Source organism: Lepidochelys kempii, chromosome 1 (assembly GCF_965140265.1).
Source record: "Lepidochelys kempii isolate rLepKem1 chromosome 1, rLepKem1.hap2, whole genome shotgun sequence".
Taxonomy (NCBI): Eukaryota; Metazoa; Chordata; order Testudines; family Cheloniidae; genus Lepidochelys; species Lepidochelys kempii.
The window spans coordinates 92,920,168-92,944,032 of record NC_133256.1 but is presented as its reverse complement, the minus strand read 5'-3'; the positions used below and the strand labels follow the sequence as shown (position 1 = coordinate 92,944,032).

Genomic DNA, 23,865 nt, shown 5'->3' with positions numbered 1-23,865 from the left:
GTAGAAGCTGCACTTGCCGGCGGAATGAAAGGACGTGACAGAGGGTGGGGTCCTTGCAGCCCAACGGGAGAGGGCTGATGACAGAGACAAGTTTCCCCAGGGTGGAGAGAGCGGGTAACAGGGCAGCATTGGGTAAAAAGGGAGGAATGGAGGTGAGGCGAACGCCCAGGTCTTCTAGCGGCTCTAGGGGGACAAACCCCCCCCCTACCGCCAGGCCCTTCTCCACCGCCTCCTGGGCGGCAGCCTCCGAAGCTAAGAATAAAATGACCTTTCCATACATTTTGGAGGCTGCCACAATAGCCATGGGTCCTACCACCTTCGCCAGCGCCTGCACGTACGTCTCCACGTGGGGCGAGGCGGGCACCAGGAGGCAACGAACACCGTGCCTCCTGGTCAAGGTGGGGAAGGGGCCCCGGCCGCTGGTGATGGTAGCGGAGGCAGTGGGTGGGCGAGATGACAAGGCAGCAGGCAGGGGGGAGCCTGCCACCACCCGGGCATACGTCCTTGGGGCCGGGGAAGGGACGTTCGCAGAGCTGGTGGAGGGAACAGCAGGGAGGGACACCATGGTCAATGACAAGGCCACAGCGGTATGGGGAGCCCCTCCCATGGAGGGCCTAGTGGTTTTAGCGGGGCCCTTTCCTTTCTTCCCGCCCTGGCCTTTCCAGCCAACTGGGGGGGGGTTCCTGGAGTCTGGGGGGGCAGTGGATGTAGAGCGGCAGTAATCACCCCGGTGCCTCCTGCTGCCGCTGTCCCAGCGGGGCGGTGGCAGGTGTTTTGACAGTGGTGGTGGGGGGGGGCTTGGGGGTTGGGCAGGGGGATAGGTGGGGGAGGGACAACTGATGTTGTTAGAGGGGCCTCGCCCCTCTCATTCCCCGCCATTGTGAGCAGGGAGAGACGGGGAGACACCAGAAGGAAGACGGGGGAGGGGGAAGTAGATTAACCGCTCCTCCCTGCCGGGCTGCAGGCAGAGTGGGGGGGTACCAAATGGCTTGGACTGGAAGGAGGAAAAAAACAAAAATCGGGATCCGGTGATAGGGGCAAGCTGTGGAGTAAACAATCCGGGTGTGTGTGTGTGTGTGGACCCACGCACGTTTGTCCAAAGAGTCTCATTTGGTCATCTGTTATGTCCGGTCTGAAAGGCAAAGTTCAAAGCAAACAGCTGGGGTCCAAAGGCAGATGGCAGGTTGCCAGCAGGGACGGACGGCGGGGGGCCATGACAGTTGTAATAATGTTGGGTGGGGGGCACCGATGGATCGGGGGGCAGCTCCGTGCCACACCCCCTGTGCCGCCACAAATGCAATTAAACCTCAGTCAAACTCCCCCCCACGAGAGTATAATTCAAAAAAATTACTCAGTCTTACGGCTCCCTCCACGATGATTTGTAGCTTCCCTGGGTGATTTCTCTGCTCTCCAGCTTGTTGGCTGTGTACCAAGGCTTCCGGCAGGCCGCAAATGTTGCAGAGATAAGAAGAAGAAATTCCGAGCTGACAGCAAAACGGCTGGGTCTGGGGGCTTCCACTCCCCCCTCCGGATAGCAGGTTGGCAATCTTCCCCCCTCCTCCGGGGGTTTCAGCTAAGGCAAAGAGCTGCGCCCAAGAGCAGGCATGGGGGGGGGTGCTGGCGGCAAACTGGCAGCTGACCAGCACTCAAACGGCAGCAAAGAAAAACGGCAACAAAACAAAACAAAAAAGCGTCTGGCCCGGTCGGAGCAGGGGGAACTAAGGCAGGGTCGAAAAGTAAGAAAAATCCAGGCCAGGGGGCTTTAGGAAAGAATAGAAAGCAGACAGCTGAGGAGCAAGCGAGGGAGGTCCCATTTCCCAACAGGGAAGGTTTTAGAACAATCAGGAACCTTCTGGAGACAATTAAGACAGGCTGATTAGAACACCTGCAGCCAATCAAAAAGCTGCTAGAATCAATTAAGGCAGGCTAATCAAGGCACCTGGGTTTTAAAAAGGAGGTCACACCAGTTTGTGGTGTGTGTGTGAGGAGTTGGGAGCAAGAGGCCCTAGGAGCTGAGAGTGAGAACCCGGACTTGTAGGACTGAGGTGTACAAGCATTATCAGACCCCAGGAGGAAGGTCCTATGGTGACGATAAAGAAGGTGTTGGGAGGAGGTCATGGGGAAGTAGCCCAGGGAGTTGTAGCTCTCGCAGAGCTGTTCCAGGATGCACTCCAGACAGCTGCATTCCACAGGGCCCTGGGCTGGAACCCGGAGTAGAGGGCGGGCCCGGGTTCCTCCCAGATCCTCCCAACTCCTGGTCAGACACAGGAGGAGTCAACCTGGACTGTGAATTCAGAAAAATGGCCAAGCTGAGGGCTGCTGTGAAGCTCCAAGGCAAGCAAATCCACCAATAAGTGCAAGACCCACCAAGGTAGCGCAGGAACTTTGTCACAATATACATACAGATATGTTGGAAGTTACCATACAAACTGTGAGAGGCTAATTAGTTAAGATGAGCTATTATCAGCAGGAGAAAAAAACTTTTGTAGTGACAAACAAGATGGCCCATTTAGACTGTTGACAAGAAGGTGGGAGGATACTTTATCTTTAATTAGTTTACTGTAGAACTGGCTGCCAGCATTGTGTTTGGTGTAAGATCTGGAATATCAACTGATCTGGTCTTTTGGGACTGGGAGCAACCTGATGTGTACTTCAGTTTGTGACCTTTTATAACAAAGTCCAGTTTGTCTGGGTGGCAAGATAGAGTGGAATGTCTAAGGGGACTGTCTGTGACTCCATGGTAAGACTGGTGTAGTGACCCAGAAGTTCACATTTATCACTGGTTTGGTGACATATAACTATAGAAGAAAAGGAGTACTTGTGGCACCTTAGAGACTAACCAATTTATTTGAAGTGAGCTGTAGCTCACGAAAGCTTAGGCTCAAATAAACTGGTTAGTCTCTAAGGTGCCACAAGTACTCCTTTTCTTTTTGCGAATACAGACTAACACGGCTGTTACTCTGAAACCTATAACTATAGAACACGTCACCAGCTTGGGCTGTCTGCCCTGTTTTCTAACAGTCTGCCCTGAGGTAGGCACTCAAAGTTGTGAGCTACTCCAGACAGCATGACACAATGTCAGCAGTTCTGGATTCTGATCTGGATCTGGATTGGGAAGTTAGAAGATAGACTGTTTGGCGGTAGAAAAGGAAATAATTGAGCAGGGGTTAAGTAGCGAGAAGGCCCTGACAGATCATCTTCCCCCACTCACAATCACTCAACATGTCTATGGCGACAGTGTTGGAGAGTCCTGAGGGTGTATGAATATGAGGTGAGGGGTTGCCTACAGCCCAGAGATGGGTTAATCCAACCCTAAGTATGCCAAATCTTATGTTCCTGTGACTTTCTCAATACTTTTGAACGAAGCACAGTACATGATGAGGCTCTGACCCTGATTGGGAGTATGGGGGCTAACATAAATAATAAAAAAAATATCTCTAAGGAATATGATAGGTCCTGTTTTTAGTCCCACCTATCTTTTGAACTTTCATCAGCTAATAGCCTCATTATTGGTTTCAGTTTAGCTTTGTCTTTTAGTAACAGTACCAGCAGCACTAACGCTGCTGGATTCTGATCTTACACATAAATCTGGTGTATCACAGATCAGGATCTCTTTGGTTGTGTTTACACAGGACTTCTATTAATGGAATGTCTTGCTAGTAGTGGCTCTCCTGGGCCTTATAGGAAAGGCAAATATAAAACACTGTACATGGCACACTCAAACCATGATCTTCATGTCTTTTAGACTAGCTTTTAGACTTGACTAGAAACAACTAGATACAGTATGGAAATGCTATGGCAGAAGCTTCATAAGGAATGAACATATCTTCCATGTCTGACCCTCTGACCCATCAGGTAGAGAAAGCAGAGAAAAATATGTGGTGTCACCCTATTATCCTCACTAATATTCCGACCCTTATGGATTTTAAGGGTGAAGTGAAAAGGAGTACTTGTGGCGCCTTAGAGACTAACAAATTTACTAGAGCATAAGCTTTCGTGAGCTACAGCTCACTTCATCGGATGCATAGAGTGGAAAATATAGTGGGGAGATTTTATATACACAGAGAACATGAAACAATGGGTTTACCATATACACTGTAACAAGAGTGACCAGGAAAGGTGAGCTATTACCAGTGGAGGAGGGGGGACCTTTTACCATCTTAAATTCTAAATATTCCCTTTCTTCCAATAGATACAAAGCAAGTGGCCTGATTTTCAGAACTGCATAACACACAAATCAACACGCAAAACTGCATCTCTTTTGCATGCACAATTGCGACTACATGGATATACATGAAATAGTTCCACACACAAATGAGAATTTATGCATCAAACTGTCAATTTGTGTTCACAATTGTGATGATGATAGTAGTTGTGTGTTTAGATTAGGTGGACAAATATACACACTCATCCCTTTTACGGACGCATTTCCATATGCATAGTTCTAAAAGCCAGATCAAGTATCTTTTTTTGTTTTTAATGCTAAATTAGTCCATGAGGCTTCTCCACTGTTGTAACATAACTTGGAAACAGTGCTGGACTACAGCATGCAAAGGTCTGACTTTTCTGTACTGGAAGGTACCGTCCAGTCCATTAAATCTCCCTTGTTTAATCTCTCAGGCTGGTCCAAAATGAGTTCAAAAAGTGACTCATCCTTTTTATATCACATAGGACAAAAAGATGGTCTTTTATATTTGATTTCCTAATTCACAGTAAATGATACAGAAGAAGCTTTCTCTGCAGGTTCATCAGGCTTTTCATCTAGTGAAAAATAGTTACATATTGTAATCCTGAGTCCCCAAAGTATTTGCTGTTTTCTTTATTCCCCAGCCCTATTTCCATACTCAGAGCTGCAAGAAAAGAAAGATGTCTCACAGAAAGGCAGTGTCTGTGCGCTATGTAAATTATTAAATCCTTCTATACAAGATCTGCTCTGCTCTTGCAAGTATTGGAAGAGAAAGCACTGGAAACATAATGCATTATAATAGAATTGTTCCTGCCAACCACTTTAGACCTTCAGACTGATCCTCAGGGTAGAACCTAACACATTAAGCTATACAGGGCACATTTAGTATCAAAATAGGGCACTCCTGACAGATGAAAGGCCTTGAGGCTTAAACATAACTGTCTGCAATCTTTTTCCATCAGAGAGTAATTTGTAGTGCTTAATTAATTCTTGGCATTCCTTTGGAGGCAAAATAGTACTTACTTTCACACCATTTTAAGAAAAAAATAGAAAAGACTAGAGATAACAGCATGCTTCGGTTGGCAAGAAAAAGGGTAATTTTTTGTTAATGGAAAGAAAGGACTAATTTTATTTGAGCTTGAATCTTTATACCACTGCAGCTACAAAACCTTGAGTAATATGGATGAAATCCTGGTCCCAAAGTCAGTGGCAAAACTCCCTGCATTTCAGGCAATCTTAGCATACCTCTATAGCCGCAATATTTTTTGGACACATTACAACACCACAGTTCTGCTTTCACAAAATGTAAATAACCACCATATAAAAGCTTAAATCTCAAGGGCTTACCCGAACATGTGTTATGAGATCATACATATCAAATACTGTAGCAAGTATTATGCAAATTTCCCAACATATCCAACCTTCTCTGCTGTCAGTAAAGTAGAAAATCTCACAGCCAGACCTTGAGGTCTGGAAAGAGGTGAATTTAGCAGGATGGTGGTTTGTTTGTTTTTTAATGTGTACCATCATTTCTTATTAATGATATTACACAGTGATTAACATGCTTAAAATTCTCCAACTGAGAATCAGACTCATGCTTAGAATCCCCGCACTTATTGCAATGCTGAGTTGCAATCTCAGCTCACAGGTACAGATGGCCCAGCTGACAGACTCTCACTTCTAGTTCTCATCTACCATATGCAAAGATTTTAACTAAATCATTATTAATAATTGGGGTTTAAATATTTTATGCCAGGACTTACACAGTTTCTGGTGGGAATACTCAATTACTGAGTTCTGACTTGAATTAACAAATCAGTTCTAATGTACAGCAATTCACATTTGTTCAGCACCAAGATTATCTTAATTTACATGGTGATGGCTTTAACATATAATATACACAAAAAAATCTTACCTGGATAATGTGTTTCAGTTTATCAATAATTTGATTTATTACAGGATCTGTTCCTTTCACTTTTACTTCTGGATTCGCAGACTGAGCTTTGATTCCACTGCCAACCACACGGTGGGTGTAGCTAATATAACAAAGAAATATGTTTTAGTAAACTGATGTAACTTCTTCAGATAATGTATTTACCTGTAAATACTAGCTGACACAACCTCAATTGGTATTGGCATTCCATTTTAATGACTGCATGTTTATTTTGTTCATGTAGGCTTTGTTACCAGAAAGTTACATTGTATGGTAAAATTGATATATTTTACAAAGTTGTGATATGCTTTTTTCTTTTTTTGTTATTTCTGAACCGTTTGTAATAAGAAAAATAAACGTGAAAATAAGAATTGTGACTGGACAAGCATGAACATTATACCATTCTGTGACCTTTTTATTTTAAGTGCATGAGAATTGACCCTTGCTCTACATTTCTATCGCAGCAATATTCTGCCAGCTGTTAATCAACAAGGAAAGTAAAAGAATCCTCTGGACATTCTATCACAGAGATGTCAAATGCCCAAATTCCACCTGCTAGATGTGCATGTGGTGGGTCAGCATGACATTTTCAAATTCTGCAGAATCTCAGTTTTCATTGTAAATAATTTCTTGTCCTCTTGGTTTCAAAGAGAACTTTCCAAATATGAAGTGTACGTGAACAGGTATTGTTGTTTGCCTGAATTTGCAGCCAGCCAGAAACAATAGCTTTGAGGGGTGTGGATTCCCTTTCTGTTGTTGATATAATTGGGATATTATTAACTCTAAAGTCTGATGAGGATCCTTTAATGTCAACTGTAACTATTTAACTGATGATCACTTTGGCAGGTGGAATGGAAGACAGGTTGCAAGTGAAGCCCATGGAGCATGGGAATTGGTGCAAAGAACAGACGACGTACAAAGAGAGGGAAGATGGAAAGAAACAGTTTGGGGATCAGGGTGTGAGTGTGATGATTAGAGTCAGAACCGGGGTCAACGTCAGGTGCCAAGCCAAATATCACAGCCTGGATTAACAGTTGGGTGTATGAGCAGGCACCTGGAGCAAGGTAAGAAAGCAGGAACCAGGAATGACCCACAATTCTCAGCTGTCTCCCTGGAGACAGATCATCTGTTCATGCAGTGCTGATGCCTCTTGGGGTATAGGGAACTCCGCTGGGTCCATTCTTGGCTGGGCCCACTTGAAGATATTGGTAGTGGTCCAAGCAATCTGTAGGGACAAGGGCATGGATGGTTAAAGTCCAAAATGGAGGTTGGGTGTAGGAGCAGGTACCTGGAGAAAGACAGGAAAGGAGAAACTGGTAACAGACAGGGGTCTGGGATATAGAGGACCTAAATAAGGACCTGAATAAGGTAGGATGCAGGACCAAGACAAGGCAGGAGTCAAGAAAATAGACTGGGTCCATAGAAGCATACAGCCAGTGATTCACCCAGTTAGTTACATAATTCTCATACTTCTTTCTGGCTTAGGTAGTGTGTCCTAGCCAACCAGAAGATTCCTAAGCAGGGCCCTTTGTGAGCTAGAGCTTGCTAGCTCCCTTCTCTACTAGTTTGGGTGAGGTGGTGTCTGAACACTGCCTTGGGACCTAGGGGGCTGGGTTTGAAGCCCATAATCCCTCACATGGAGATAGGAAGATTAGGAAGAAAGGGGGGAAAGAGCAGAAATAGCAGTGATAAAAGCGGGCATATTTTCCCACTGAATGATGCTCAGTAAGGTGCTGAACAAATACATTATAACAACTAAAAGTTCAATTACTATACAAAGCCATGTTCCATACTTGATATTTGTGCAAATATCCCATTGACATCTGTGCTGTGGATGGAGGGCAACGTGTACTCCTAATTGTACACCACAGCCCAATGACCATAATTAAAAATGGTATTTCACTTTCTCCAGAGAATGAGTTTAATACCTTTGTACTAGTGGGACCCTGAGGCCTCTTTCAATCTCAAAAAGGGAAAGGAACTTGCCTTTCTGTTCATAATGGAAAATATTATACTCAATAGCTACTAGGATATTTTTCTGTGAGTTATGATTTCTGCAAACATTGAAAAATCTGAACTCACATAGGGGCACACTGGACTAGATTCAGTGGTATGCTCGAGCTGACTGATCCTGCAAGTCAGTGGCAAAGTGATGTGAATGGTGCAGGACCAAGGCTCAGCTGATTTGCACCTAATGAATCTGGTTCATTTAGTTTCACATTGAAAGGACTGAATGAGAACTCAGGACCTTCAGAATTTGGCTCTGCATGAATTAGTTTTGTATGGACTCCGTCAGGTTTCAATTTCTTTTGTATTTGTTCAAGTTCATTGTAGGTAAATATAATATTAAAATTACATACATTGGTAATGTTGAACAGCGAGGGGAATTAAGGCATACAGCTGTTCTATTGGAATGTGGTATTTGAATTTCTTCTTCTTCTTCTTGTTTTTTACAAAAAGGAAATCAAAGACACTGTAAAAGTTTGATATTCTCTATACAATGGCATTTAGGTTTCTACCAGACAGTGCTTTGTACCCAAGTAAGTACTGGGGGAAATATCTTAAACAGTCAGTTTAATGGAATGCATGTAACGTATGCAGCACAGCTGCTAAACTTGGGGGAATCATAGAATCATAGAATATCCGGGTTGGAAGGGACCCCAGAAGGTCCAACCCCCTGCTCGAAGCAGGACCAATTCCCAGTTAAATCATCCCAGCCAGGGCTTTGTCAAGCCTGACCTTAAAAACCTTTAAGGAAGGAGATTCTACTACCTCCCTAGGTAACGCATTCCAGTGTTTCACCACCCTCTTAGTGAAAAAGTTTTTCCTAATATCCAATCTAAACCTCCCCCACTGCAACTTGAGACCATTACTCCTCGTTCTGTCATCTGCTACCATTGAGAACAGTCTAGAGCCATCCTCTTTGGAACCCCCTTTCAGGTAGTTGAAAGCAGCTATCAAATCCCCCCTCATTCTTCTCTTCTGCAGGCTAAACAATCCCAGCTCCCTCAGCCTCTCCGCATAACTCATGTGTTCCAGTCCCCTAATCATTTTTGTTGCCCTTTGCTGGACTCTCTCCAATTTATCCACATCCTTCTTGAAGTATGGGGCCCAAAACTGGACACAGTACTCCAGATGAGGCCTCACCAATGTCAAATAGAGGGGAACGATCACGTCCCTCGATCTGCTCGCTATGCCCCTACTTATACATCCCAAAATGCCATTGGCCTTCTTGGCAACAAGGGCACACTGCTGACTCATATCCAGCTTCTCGTCCACTGTCACCCCTAGGTCCTTTTCCGCAGAACTGCTGCCTAGCCATTCGGTCCCTAGTCTGTAGCTGTGCATTGGGTTCTTCCATCCTAAGTGCAGGACCCTGCACTTATCCTTATTGAACCTCATCAGATTCCTTTTGGCCCAATCCTCCAATTTGTCTAGGTCCTTCTGTATCCTATCCCTCCCCTCCAGCGTATCTACCACTCCTCCCAGTTTAGTATCATCCGCAAATTTGCTGAGAGTGCAATCCACACCATCCTCCAGATCATTTATGAAGATATTGAACAAAACCGGCCCCAGGACCGACCCTTGGGGCACTCCACTTGATACCGGCTGCCAACTAGACATGGAGCCATTGATCACTACCCGTTGAGCCCGACAATCTAGCCAGCTTTCTACCCACCTTATAGTGCATTCATCCAGCCCATACTTCCTTAACTTGCTGACAAGAATACTGTGGGAGACCGTGTCAAAAGCTTTGCTAAAGTCAAGAAACAATACATCCACTGCTTTCCCTTCATCCACAGAACCAGTAATCTCATCATAAAAGGCGATTAGATTAGTCAGGCATGACCTTCCCTTGGTGAATCCATGCTGGCTGTTCCTGATCACTTTCCTCTCATGCAAGTGCTTCAGGATTGATTCTTTGGGAATATCAAGATAAATTATTTTATCAATATCATAAACCTTGTAGCTGGTCCTGTTACTGGACCTCCACCATCCTCTTCTCACATGAGATTTAAGGGAATGTGGGAAGAGGGCTGTCAACTTGCTGTATCAGACATTAGGAAGGCCAAAGCCATTCTCCGGCAGTGTTAGGGGATGCCTTCCCCTAAGTCTACCAATTCAAGTTTATTGGGTAACTAGACCCCATCTGTAATGAGTACCTAGATTGGCCACCTGTCACCAGGAGGTGCCAGCAACTAGCTTATCTGTCTCTCTCTCCTCCTTACCCTCTCTAAACACCGACAGATGGGTTCGCAGATAGTTAATTCCTTCCCTAGCATCAGCCAAAAATATATCTACTCTCCAGCTGGAGATGTACCCCATCATCTCTAAAGAAGTTGGATACCAAATAGCATGAGGTATTTTGGTGTGTAATCACTGATCCTCCCCATTCATGTACAGATTTAGCCACCTCCTGATTCACACCTCTTCTGGCACACCTAAATGCCATTGCCAACATGGGGAGGTCTCACCACACCCTCCACTGCAGCATTTCATACCAGTCTGCAGTCACTCCTGGAAGGGGGCGGGGCGGGAATTCTGATTCTGAACAGAAATTTCCCTAAATTTCTGTTCCTTAATGATTATGTTAGTCCCTTTACAAAATCCAACCCAGGTGTACAACAACAATGTCTGCTGCCTTCTGCCTGGGAATCAAAATGTATGAGAGGGGCATCAGTGGTCTTTCTTGCCACTGACAAGAAAGTGAACCTTCAGTGGAACTGGCAGCCTGCCTGTGGGCCCAACACCTGCAGACCCAGCACTGGCTCTCATGAACGCTTCCATTGCGCCTCCATCCATGCCACTCAGAGCAATCTCTCTGTTAAACTTCCAGGGGCAACTGATCACCCTCTTGTGGGCTAAATGCACTATATGATGCCCACACATAAAGTCATAACTCCGGTGACCCATACACTTCATCCCAAAGGAAAGCATAAACAGAAAGCATTTAGCACACAGATACACCACAGAATTATCTTTCCTGACAGGAGCCCCAGTATGTTTGTATGAATTTGGAGGCCACCACTTGTTGAGTAAAATCTGTTTCTGACCTGTTTTATGTAATGTCCATCTTGGATTTGTAAAAGGACAGCTAAGCCTCCATCTTGGATACCCTTCTCCTCAGATGATTTAGTGCCCTTTCAGCCTTTTTCAAATCAAGGAGGGGAAAGGTCAGGGCAGTTAGAGTCATGTGACAGCCATAATCTGCCTAGCAACTGCAGGTTATTTCGTGAGTGTCACGTCTGTCACTCAGGGCTGTCCATCTGAGTGGCAGCCAATGTCCCACACCATTCAGCTAGCTGCGAGGAGCCCCAGAGGGACTAGGACTCATAGGACTTTGGATTCTTGGTCTCTATTGACATACTTGCACTCAACTGCTACACACTATTAGTGAGTGAATACTTGCACTGATCTACGAGGTCAAGCAGAGACTGCATGGCCAAGCACTGAAGACCTATGTGAGGGAGAAGATCTGCCCAAGAGGGAGTAGACCTGCCCAGAGTACCTGTCCAGAGAGAGAAGAATACCGAGTTCCTGAGTTCCAGTTTGGTGTCCTGTGCCCCTGATTTTCACCACTATCCCTTTCGGTATCCTGAGTTTTTGTGATTGTGTCCCTGTCTTCAGGATATGGTATTGTAATATTCATTGTGGTTTTCCTCTGTTTTACATCCATAGGTTAAGAGGGTTTAAGGGCTATGAGCTTCATGCTCTGGTAACTGTTAACAACCGAGTGTGTCTTGCTTATGTTGTTTATTGTCTGAAGGGGGTCCTTGTCTAATTTACTGACTAGTGGCATAATAAATATTTGTGTGTTACATCTTATTCTGCCTCTGTCTTAATAAATCACCCGATGATAGATGCAGGATGGGGTGTGATCTGCAGACAGCCCATCTTCTGATCTGTGTAGACCATAGTTACACTGTTTTGGGCTAACACACTGTTAGGCATCTATTGCTGTGCTGTGGATGTAACCATTCCAATCCTGATATAATGGGATCCCAATTCATCAGGGGACCTCAACAATATACATTCTTTGACATCACCATGAACTGAAGTTTCCTTTTCTGAGGAAACTCATTTCCCCTTGAAAAAAGAGTGGTCTGGCACCAGAAGCCTCAACGTTATTTAAGTCTGTACTGCCTTAACAGAGCCAATCCCAGCCTTCTCACACTTTTGAAATACTATGGCTCAGCTTGCCAGCCATTAATCGTTTTTCCCTCCTCTCTCTCTTCTACCTTGACAATCAGAGTTCGTGTTGTATCTCTTCCCCCCACTCCCCCACCACGACCACCATTGCAATGCCAGTCAGCCTCACCTCAGTCCCTGGAAAAATCATGGAGCAGGTCCTCAAGGAATCAATTCTGAAGCCCTTAGAGGAGAGGAAAGTGAGTAGGAACAGTCAGCATGGATTCACCAAGGGCAAGTCATGCCTGACTAACCTAATTGCCTTCTATGATGAGCTAACTGGCTCTGTGGATGATGGGAAAGCAGTGGACATGTTATTCCTTGACTTTAGCAAAGCTTTTGATATGGTCCCCCACAGTATTCTTGCCAGCAAGTTAAAGAAGTATGGGCTGGATGAATAGACTATAAGGTAGACAAAAAGCTGGCTAGATCGTCGGGCTCAACAGGTAGTGATCAATGGCTCCATGTCTAGTTGGCAGCTGGTATCAAGAGGAGTGCCCCAAGGGTCGGTCCTGGGCCCGGTTTTGTTCAATATCTTCATTAATGATCTGAAAGATGTCATGGATTGCACCCTCAGCAAGTTTGCAGATGACACTAAACTGGGAGGAGTGGTAGATACGCTGGAGAGTAGGGATAGGATACAGAGGGCCCTAGACTAATTGGAGGATTGGGCCAAAGAAATCGGATGAGGTTCAACAAGGACAAGTGCAGAGTCCTGCACTTAGGACGGAAGAATCCCATGCACCGCTACAGACTAGGGACCAAGTGGCTAGGCAGCAGTTCTGCAGAAAAGGACCTAGGGCAGGGGTCCTCAACGCGGTGCCTATGGGTGCAATGGTGCCCGCCAGGGCAGTTGTGTGCACCCGCAGGACACAGTGCCACCAAAATGCTGCTGCCAAGCGCGGCCACCTGAGAATCACCCGCCGAAATGCGTTGTTGTTTCTCGGCAGGATTTCAGCAGCGAGGCTTCTTTCCGCTGCCACTTCTCGGTGGCATTTCGGCGGCAGGGTGTTTGGCGCCCGCCACAGCCTGTTGGGAATAGGAATGTGCTATTCCCACAGAAAGGTTGGGGACCACTGACCTAGGGGTTACAGTGGACGATAAGCTGTTGAATCCTTTATGAGCCCTGAGGGATCACCCCTCCACATAGGTGCTGGAACTAGGGGCTAGTTTCAAACCTAGCTTGAAGTGGTTTCCATCATATACAGTTTGGTTCAATGGCTCTCAGCACCCCCATCATAAAAATTGTTCAGCACCACTGTCAGTCCTCCAAAATCCAAACTAAACTCTGCTATCACACAGCAGTGGGGGCAGACAAGCCAAGAGAGTGCTTTTCTCTCTGGCTCTTGCTGCTGCTCCCTGCCCTGCACATGCTCTCACTCTGTGGTGGGGAAGGAAGAGCTTAGCCAGAAAATCAACCACCTTGCCCCCCACTCACCCGAGCCCACTCACCCCAGCCAAGAAGAAACTTCCACTAGGGGAAACATCTACACTTGCTGTCTGCTGTGTGTCCTGCCACTGGGCTGCCAGCCTCTACATGAGTTCTCCACTGCTGCCCTGGCTACCTCTGTTGTTGCTCTAGAGTGATTTCAGGACAGTCTTTGCTGGAACCCTTCTGGTTACTTTGAGTCACCTGGGGACCTCCAACCTCACATGGGGGTCCCTGCAGCCTCCTCTGTTAATTCAGGAATAACAGAGGGGCTCAGACCCACCCCACATGCATAGAGGCCAATGGCTTACCAGAGCCCCACTGGCCAGCCTACCAGGTGATGCTTTCCTCTCACTCCCAGCCCTGACGGATAGGAAGAGACCCTTAAAGGAGTCACTACCCTCTTTTCTCACCAGTCCAGACAAACATTCCGTACCTTTGAGGTTGCAGGTTACTTGAAGCATTGTGAGTTTTAAACAATTCAAGTCTTCTTCAACTGGTATGTAAAGGTAATCAGATTGTCATACCAGGATTTGTATTACTCTACTAAATGGATGGCAATATTCCAGTGTTGATATAACTCTAAACATGGAGAAATAAAAATAAAAGAACAAAACTCATGTGGACTGAATGAAAAGGATATTATTCAGTTTTGGCAGGCTATCAAAGAAAGTATTTTTTACTGATTTGACAACATGAAGTGTAATTATCTTTGTGTGCCAGGTCACAGTGTAAAGTGCTGAAAGATCCTTTTCATGTTTTGCTACATTGCTGAATGATACATGCAGGAGCACAGAACTCAAAAATGTTCATTTATACAGCATGTTGCAGTAAAATGATCTCCATGGAACAAAATCTTTCCCACAGTGGAAGTCCTAGAATATTTAAGTTCTATTAACTTTTATTGAAAGTTGTGGGTTTGAACATTTTACACACAAACTATCCTTTCATTCTTGGACTTTTTGTAAGTAAAAACACTGATAAATTACAAGGTGCATTGAAATATTTTGTTTCTTTCTTTCTCTGGGTGCCTACTGAGACAATTCTATAAAGCATTGTTTGATTGATACTGGCCTTAAAGATAAGTTTATAAAATTTAACGTTGCCCTATAATATTTACCATTGTGTTTCATGAAAAAAGGCATTTTTTTCTTTGCAAAAATTATAGACTTATTTATTCTTCTTTTATTTTTTCAAACATTATTCAATTTAATTAACAAATGTCTATAAATTTAAGATCTACTGACATTTTTAATGTGGAATAAATGATCTGTCAAAAGTAAATGAGCTATTGGGAATCTTACCATGGTACATAAAACTTCATCATGGTAGACTTTCATTTACATGCAAAATATGTTCCCCTCAAGTTGGAAAAAAAATTGAATCATAGACTATTGGTTGAGAGACTTCTCTCATTATAAAATTGTAATAAGGCACTAATCACTTTCCGTTGCTTGTATTCCTAATGTACAAGTAATGGAAAAAAACATTTTAAGGAGCCCCACAGAGGTAACTTGACTTGAAAAAATGTGGCTCAGAGTTGAATCCCAGGGGACAGGGGGAGTGACAAATTTCTTGTTAGAGAAATAGTAGACCTGCCATCTGTGCTCATTTCTTTTGTGCAAGCATAGTAATGTATCACATCAATTTAACAGCAGACTTGGTCCCCAAGTACTATTCATTTTCATCAACACTGGAAAAAAGCAAGCACTGATACATTTGAATTATATAAACATGTTTTAAAATGATGATTAACAAGTTTCCAATTCTCAGAGTTCAATATATGAATATTCATATAAAGTTCTGATAAATCTCTATCGTAGATATGAAAATAGCTGGTAGATACTTACCTTTGATTGTACCAATAACCCGGTTAGCAGGTAAGGTCAGACCCCATTAGCTATCACTTATTTCATGGTGAACTCAGTTGAAAGGTTATAAAATGTATGTGAATTCTTTTAAGAATCAGACATTTTAGATGTGCTGCCACTGTACCTCTGTATTTCCTTACCACTTCAAATTACATTCTGAATTACATTGTGATGACAGCAAAATACAGATACATCATCTACTGGGCTTGATTTTCACTCTCCTACACCAGCTCTATGGACTTATAACACTGTAAAATGGATGGAACTGAGGCCCATTACAACTGAAGATGCATCTGAGCCAGGAAGTTTTGATCCAGATTCAAGCATCCCTACAGTTCATTCCCCAAAAGTGATGAGTTTTTGCTTCAGGCCCACCACTCTTCAAAGATGTTACACATCTAACTGTGAATTTTACTTTAGTGCTAAGATTTTTGAAATTGGTGATCACTACTGGATAAACTTCTGGTGTAGTTTTTCTTAATTAGGATATTCTTTTACTAGATACAGTCAATTAGGTTCTGATTTTTATTTACAGTGTTTGTCCATCTAGTGAAAAACAAACAAAGTACAATGTTTAAAAATGCATGGTTTTACTTTGGAATGTAAACAACAAAAACAGTATGCTTAGTCAGCAGAGGTCTGTAACACTGAGTGTCCATGACCAAAGTGTACATCTTTATTCCTGGCACAGAAGAGCTCCATGGGGTTCTTACTAATCTGGTGCAGCCAGGTTAATCACAGGTCGTGAGGAGGCAATGTCTCCTCCTGACCACAAGTCTGATCTTCAGAGTTCAATGTGTGGGGACTTTGTCTCTGAGGTAGGCAACATGACCAAAAAGGGCCAGCCAGAGGTTGCCAAAGATTACTTCAGTCCTCTGGAGACCAGTTCTCAATAATACAATACAATGATCCCTATTATTGATAAAGTCAAACTGTCAATAGTCACTGCCAGAAATGCATATGAAATTACTCCAGCCCTCTGATGTCTTGTTTAAGCAATAGCCATGTTTCAGATCCATATATGAGAATTGGAAGTATATAGGTTTGGTAAATTCATACTTTTCTATATAGTTTCACCTTGTTTTGGCTCCAGACCTTATGCAAGTCCTTCATGGTTGAAACTGCTAAACCAGTTCTCCTTTGGATGTCTACAGTTGGCTGCATTCATTTGACAGTTTGCTGCCTATATCGATGAAGATATCCAGTACTTCCATAATCTGTCCAGAAGCACAGATGTCTTATAGTACAAATTTTGCACCTACACTCTTTTTTTTGTTTTGTTTTTGCTCAAGAAACCGATATCTCAAGGGCAGTTGCCTCTTGCTGAAAGCTCTCTAGTGCATCTGTGAGACTGTTTGTGTCCTGACCAAAAAGGACAACATCATCCTCATAATCCAGTCCCACAAAGCACCCATGCCCCTGAGTGATCACATAGATCTTGAATTAGTCTCAGGAGAATTAGTCACCGATGCCACATAGGACCCTCCTCAAGACAGCTCTATCAACAGAATCAATGGCTACTTTTAGGTCTATTTATGAGCGTGTCAAATACTGGTTAAATTCATGATGAATTTCAGATAAGGTGTAGAAGAGCAACGTCTTTTGTTAAGCTTTTTAGTTTCACTGATGCTAGTATTTAGAAGCAGCAAAACTATTTCAAATGAATCTCGCTGTGCTAATACTCTAGCAGAATAGGGCAAAAAACAAAAACAAAAATTGTTTCAGAAGTAGTACTTCCAAGCATCTTAGGAAAGTACCTAGATAAAAAACATTCCATTACTAGTCAATGTATATGTATTTAAAAATTTTAGTGGACTCCAGGGGACACTGCGCAGCATAGAGGAGTAGATCCCTTGAGCTCCAGAGTCATCTGCTAGTATCCATTTCCCTCCAGAGTCCAGGCCCCAGACTTGCCCCCCCCAATAAAAGAACAGGAACCCCCAAATCTCTAGAATGCTAGTAGGCAAATATTTGAATGTGTGGGATCTACAAGTAGCCAAAAGATAAGCGAAATGGAGGCCCCACCAACCCCCTGGATAAGATGGGTAATGAGGGCACTGTGTCTGTGATGGCTCTGCTGGAGAAACCTAATGTGTCTATTGCGTGTATCAAGGACACACCGGTCACAATACAATGACTGTTACTCAATTAACTCTTCTCTGCAAGTGCTGACAGCACAGGTGAATGAAGCAGAAGGGAGAAAGACTATCATCAGTGAAAGGTCAGGTACAAGGGCTTTTTGGCCAGGTGCAGAGAAGTTTAACGGACTTATCCTCTCTTAAATCTGAAATGGCAAACCTCAAGAGGAGGTCTTGTCACAATACTTTGAGAATTATCAGAGTACCTAAAGGACCAGAGAAAGGCAAACACTTAGAATCCATTCCTCAGCTCCCTTCAGAAGTGCTCAGCCTGCCGGGTGATTTTAAATTTGATTTAGAATAAGCACATAGTTTCTTTGCTCCCGAGCTGTCCTTAAAAGCCAAACCTTGTGCATTCAATATAAAACTTTTCAGATTTACTGAAAAAGAAAAGAAAATAAAGTAGCTAACTCATGAGGGGGAAAAAACTGTTTTGGGGGTATGCCACAAAATAAGATAATGATCTTGTCAAGATTGCTAAAGATGTGGTTGAACAGAGATCAGCCATTAGAAGATCCAGGGAACTTGCCAAGCAGAGGAAGCCCATATATTTTATGAAGTTTCCAGTTCAGTTCCATGTCAGCGTTGATGAAGAAGTGTGTTTGTGCCAAAAGCCACAAGAAGCAGAAAGCTTTTTAAATAGCCTACAGTGAACTGAATACCTGGCCTGTTTTACATCAGGATTACTTCCCAATTTTTTATGTTTGCCCTTGCTTGCACGTATGGACTTACCCAGTGACTGTGACTAACTTACTTATTTGGGTTATTTCTTCTGGTCCATGCTTATATTTTATTACCTCTGAGGACATGAATGTAAATTCTCATCAAATGACTGAATGTGAAGTGCCCTAGCAGGGTCATTACAGGAACACGTCACTCCAAACTGATCTCACAGGTGTGAACTGATTGCGAAAAGGGTTTATTTAAATTGTGTATTAACGATATTAAGTGCCTTTGCTCCTGTATTTGTGTTAGAGAGTTAATGACAAAATTTAGACCATCCCTAACTGAACAGATCAATATGAACTATTTGTTTGTGATTACACAAGGTCAGTGTTCTAGCTCAGCAACAATGTATACCAAAGAGATCACGGGGGACAGTGTAGCTCCTTGTTGCTCGAACTCCACTCATGCCCATGGCCAACCCCTACTGTGTCACTACAGTTCACTGCCAGGTGTCCACAAAGTCCAGCAGCTTGACATTCCATGTGCTGGAAATGCAAGAGACAGCTCTACTCTTTTCAAGATATCGTGGAAAAGTGCACAGGAGCTATGTGATGTAGCTGTACCCCCTATGGGCCATGGAGTAGAGGAGTGGACCAAGGCAGGTTGCTGAGCTACATGGATCAGTAATTTCTGCCCTTTCTGTCACCACTTACTTCACCCTGCTCCTTCTTGTCCCTTTCCCCACCAGCCCTGCCTTCCTCTCCCCCCAGGCCTTATCTCCACTCTCTGCACCCCTTACTCCCTCCTGTACTTCCCTAATCTGTTTCTGTTTCTCATACTGTTCCCCCTCTTTCTGTGTCCCCCTCTCAATTTCTTCACCCTCTTACCACCCTATCACCTTCTATAAGCTTAGATCCTGAGCACATGAACATGGAATATGAAATCTGTATAGAAGAGTCACTTGCTGAAGTGGATTGTTTGTTGGCGCTGAAATTAATAGTTTGTGGGAGCACTTTGTTTTCTCTCCTGTCAGATATATGTTCACTTAATATGGGGAAGGAAAATTGAATGGAAAGGCTTTCAGAAGGTTGGGAAACACGTGGCTCTGGGAGAATAATCACCACAACACATGTCTCACTTACTGCACTGAGCTGTATTACTAATGCTCTGGTGTTCGGTTTGGCAAACTGAAACTGTTACAATTACATACCAAGTAAAGAAATACCACATCTGTGGAGTGTGTGCTCCCTTTCTATCAACTTACAATGTGTTACTACTTTGTGGTATGGGAAATATAAGGACGCTTATTAAAAATTATAACTTAAATAGTGTGTATTGGCAGAGCTCCCTGGTATGTCTCCCTGGTCCGCAATGTCTGGGACTTACAATTGGTTTAATTTTCTTTATAGTGTTTGACCACTGATGCTTTTTCATTGTGATTTACTTTTTAAGTGGTGAGGGTGTAAACATTACTCAGGATAGAGTGGGCCTGTTATGTCCAACACCATACAACGAAAACAGCCACTCACACTTGGCAATAGATCAAGTTATGTATGTACTATGTGTTTTTATCCTTTTGCTTTAACCTGTCTTTCTGTGTTCTTCCCTTCCCCTCTCTGGAGCCCTCTCCTAATTCCTTTATCATCCCCATGTTTTCCTACTCCTTCCCACCTCACTCTAGACAGCAACACTCAGGAAAATTACACCTTACATAACTGATTTGTATCAGGCATCTTCAGCTAATGCTGATGCCTCTCCCCAATTCTCCTGCACCTACCCTACTCCCTGTAAATCCAGTAAGTGGCGAGCATCTGGCAAGATAACCCAAACACAGTAGAGTAGGTGTCTGAAGCATTTTCTCCACAGTCTCCCCTTCTTATTGGAGTCAGTGTGGGAAGCAGGATGGGATGTGTCAAGGTTCCTCCCCCACTCTGAACTCTAGGGTACAGATGTGGGGACCTGCATGAAAAACCTCCTAAGCTTATCTTTACCAGCTTAGGTCAAAACTTCCCCAAGGTACAAAATATTCCACCCTTTGTCCTTGGATTGGCCGCTACCACCACCAAACTAATAGTGGTTACTGGGGAAGAGCTGTTTGGACGCGTCCTTCCCCCCAAAATACTTCCCAAAACCTTGCACCCCACTTCCTGAACAAGGTTTGGTAAAAAGCCTCACCAATTTGCCTAGGTGACTACAGACCCAGACCCTTGGATCTTAAGAACAATGAACAATCCTCCCAACACTTGCACCCCCCCTTTCCTGGGAAATGTTGGATAAAAAGCCTCACCAATCTGCATAGGTGACCACAGACCCAAACCCTTGGATCTGAGAACAATGAAAAAGTATTCAGTTTTCTTACAAGAAGACTTTTAATAAAAATAGAAGTAAATAGAAATAAAGAAATCCCCCCTGTAAAATCAGGATGGTAGATACCTTACAGGGTAATTAGATTCAAAACATAGAGAACCCCTCTAGGCAAAACCTTAAGTTACAAAAAAGATACACAGACAGAAATAGTTATTCTATTCAGCACAGTTCTTTTCTCAGCCATTTAAAGAAATCATAATCTAACACGTACCTAGCTAGATTACTTACTAAAAGTTCTAAGACTCCATTTCTGGTCTATCCCCAGCAAAGACAGAATATAGACAGACACACAGACCCTTTGTTTCTCTCCCTCCTCCCAGCTTTTGAAAGTATCTTGTCTCCTCATTGGTCATTTTGGTCAGGTGCCAGCGAGGTTACCTTTAGCTTCTTAACCCTTTACAGGTGAGAGGAGCTTTCCCCTGGCCAGGAGGGATTTCAAAGGGGTTTACCCTTCCCTTTATATTTATGACAGGATGCAATAGAGCAAATGACACAAAAATTTCATCATCCTTGTCTGTAAGATCACACATGACAAAAATAATTCTTAACACAACCAAATGGTCCTGAAGCTCCATTTTATTTCCTGGAAGGTAAAGGACCACAACACTGTTATTAAAAGAAAAAAAGTGTACTCATTATTAAAGAAAGCAAAGGCAGACATAGTGCTTTTGCAAGAGATTTGACCACAGATTACACCAAATTAGAATGTGATTGGGTAGGAAAAGCCGTGTCTTTAGTCTCTCAGTCAATTTCAGATGATCAGGGCAGATTTAAGGGCTATGAACGAATTGTTGCTAATATGTGTGGACCTAACCATGATGATTCTGTAACCTTTCATAGGTGTTTTTTCTTAACTAAATCATATGGAAAACTGCATATTCCTACTGTGATTGCTGGGAATTTTAATTAAGTGCTTGAGCCTTGAGGACAAATCTCACCTTCAGGATCATAAGCCAACCAAAACTAAAATGGACCCAGAATTACACATTAACAACTATGTGATATCTGACAGCTCATACATCCAATGGATAGGGATTATTCTTACTTTTCCCCAGTACATGCATCCTATTCTTCTAAAGATTTCTTTTTAATCTCCAGGGACTTTGTTAATTCTGTAATTGGCCCCTCCATTGATACAAGTGCTGTCTCTGAACATTCCCCTATAACTCTTCAAATAGCAACAGATCTGGGTAAGAAACAGACATATAGATGGGGATTTAATTGTTCACTTTTATCAGACCCACATATCATAATTTTAAATTGAAAAAGAAATTGGCTTGTTCCTGGAGATGAATGAATTCTCAACATCTTCTAGCAGGCTATTACAGGAGACACTCAAGGCCTAAGTGAGAGGTAGCATTATTAGATTTTCATCTGCCAAGAAGATGGAACATGGAAAAAAAATATGATGGCGAAAAAGAGCTTGATTTGTTTTATGTCATAGTCCCATCTCCAAATCTGTTGAAAATCCTGATCAACTGTAGATATGAACTTACAAGCTGCACTTGGTGCAGGCTCAATTTGACCTGTTCCAACTCAAGAGGGATTTCTGGGAATCAGTTGTCAAAGTTGGCAAGTTGCTGGAATACAACCTCAAAAAAAAGGCCTCAATGTAAAATCACAGCAATCTGGAAAAACATAGAAAATTATGCACATCACCTAAACTGTTAATAAAGTGTTCCTTAATTTCTATAAAGATCCATGTAAATTAGACAAACTCACCAACAGTTGTTTTGGATCAATTTTTCAAAAATATTATATTATCGCAAATTACTACAGCCCAGTGTGGAAACCTTGTTGCTACCATAAGAGAGGATTAGTTAATGGAGGCGATAAAGGATATGAAAGTGGGCAAAGCTCCCAGGCCTGATGGCCTCCCCAGTGAGTTTTAGGGACACTTCCTTGAACTCCTGTCTGACCAGATGCTTGAAATGTGTAATGAGTCATTTCTAGAGACAATTCTTCCTCCTGCGCTGAGGGAAGCCATAACATCAGCTACATCTAAACCAGGAAGTGATGTCACAGTATGTTCCAATTAAAGGGCAACTTAATTTATTAATAGTGATGTCCAAATATTGGCAAAAGTTCTGGCAATGATACTGGACAAGTTTTTGGCCTCCAACATATACCCAAATCAAGTTGGGTTTGTCAGAGGCCATCATGGCTTTGATAACCTTTAACCTTTAACAATTTAACCTTTAACAATTATAGCAGTGAAATATAATAGCCCTGAACCACAAGCCATTATAAATCTCAGATACAGAAAAGGCTATTGATAGGATGGACTGGAGGAATATGTTTTACACTCTAAAAATATGAATTTGGACCCCTGAATCTAGATCCAACTATTATATTTTCACCCAGCCTCTTGCATTACAACCAGCAATGTGACCTTGGATACCTTCAGTTTCTTAGGGGGTGCTAGACAATGGTATCCATTGTCTCCATTACTTTTTGATTTGGCTCTTGAGCCCCGCTGATAGCTATAGAGGCTCATCCAGATATCTGATGCATACAACTGGGTTCCATGGAGTATAAATTGATATCATATGCAGACAATGACCTTTTTTTATAGATCCAAGCCAGAAACCACAATTCCAGCCCCCCATCACTAATTTAAAAATTCAGATTAATATTTGGTTACAAAATACATTGGGAAAATCAGAACTATTGGTAGTCTCCCAGCTGACAAGTAATGGAGCATTCTCTCAATACAATTACCAAAGGTGAACTGATGCAAAGTACCTAGGTATAAAAGTATCAAGTAATATTAAAACTAGAGAAGATACATATAAAATCCTGTACTCTCTCCAATAGTTAGTGATGTAAAGAGAGGGCATCCTCTCTCCCTGAGCCTGTGGGGAAGGGTTAACACATTAAAATTAATATTCTGCCTGTATAATATCCTCTATATTCTAAGGTGCCTGCCTCTATATAACCTTCCGTCCTACCTCTGCATATCCCTCTGACTTATTTTAGAAAATTTAATAGCATTATTAGAACCTTACTGTGGGGCCCTGATCAACAACCATGACTATCATTTAAAAACCTCAATCTCCCTATAGGCAAAGGGTTCTGTTGGTCTC

At 43.0% G+C, this 23,865-nt stretch overlaps 1 protein-coding gene across 1 annotated transcript in view; it reads right to left on the bottom strand.

Moving 5' to 3' along the window:
- Positions 1 to 23,865, bottom strand: part of GPC5 (glypican 5) — a 595,791-nt gene that overhangs the window by 204,481 nt on the left and 367,445 nt on the right. The window contains exon 6 of the mRNA XM_073347708.1: positions 6,102 to 6,222. Coding sequence (XP_073203809.1) covers positions 6,102 to 6,222 — 121 coding nt within the window. The remainder of the gene's footprint in view (positions 1 to 6,101; positions 6,223 to 23,865) is intronic.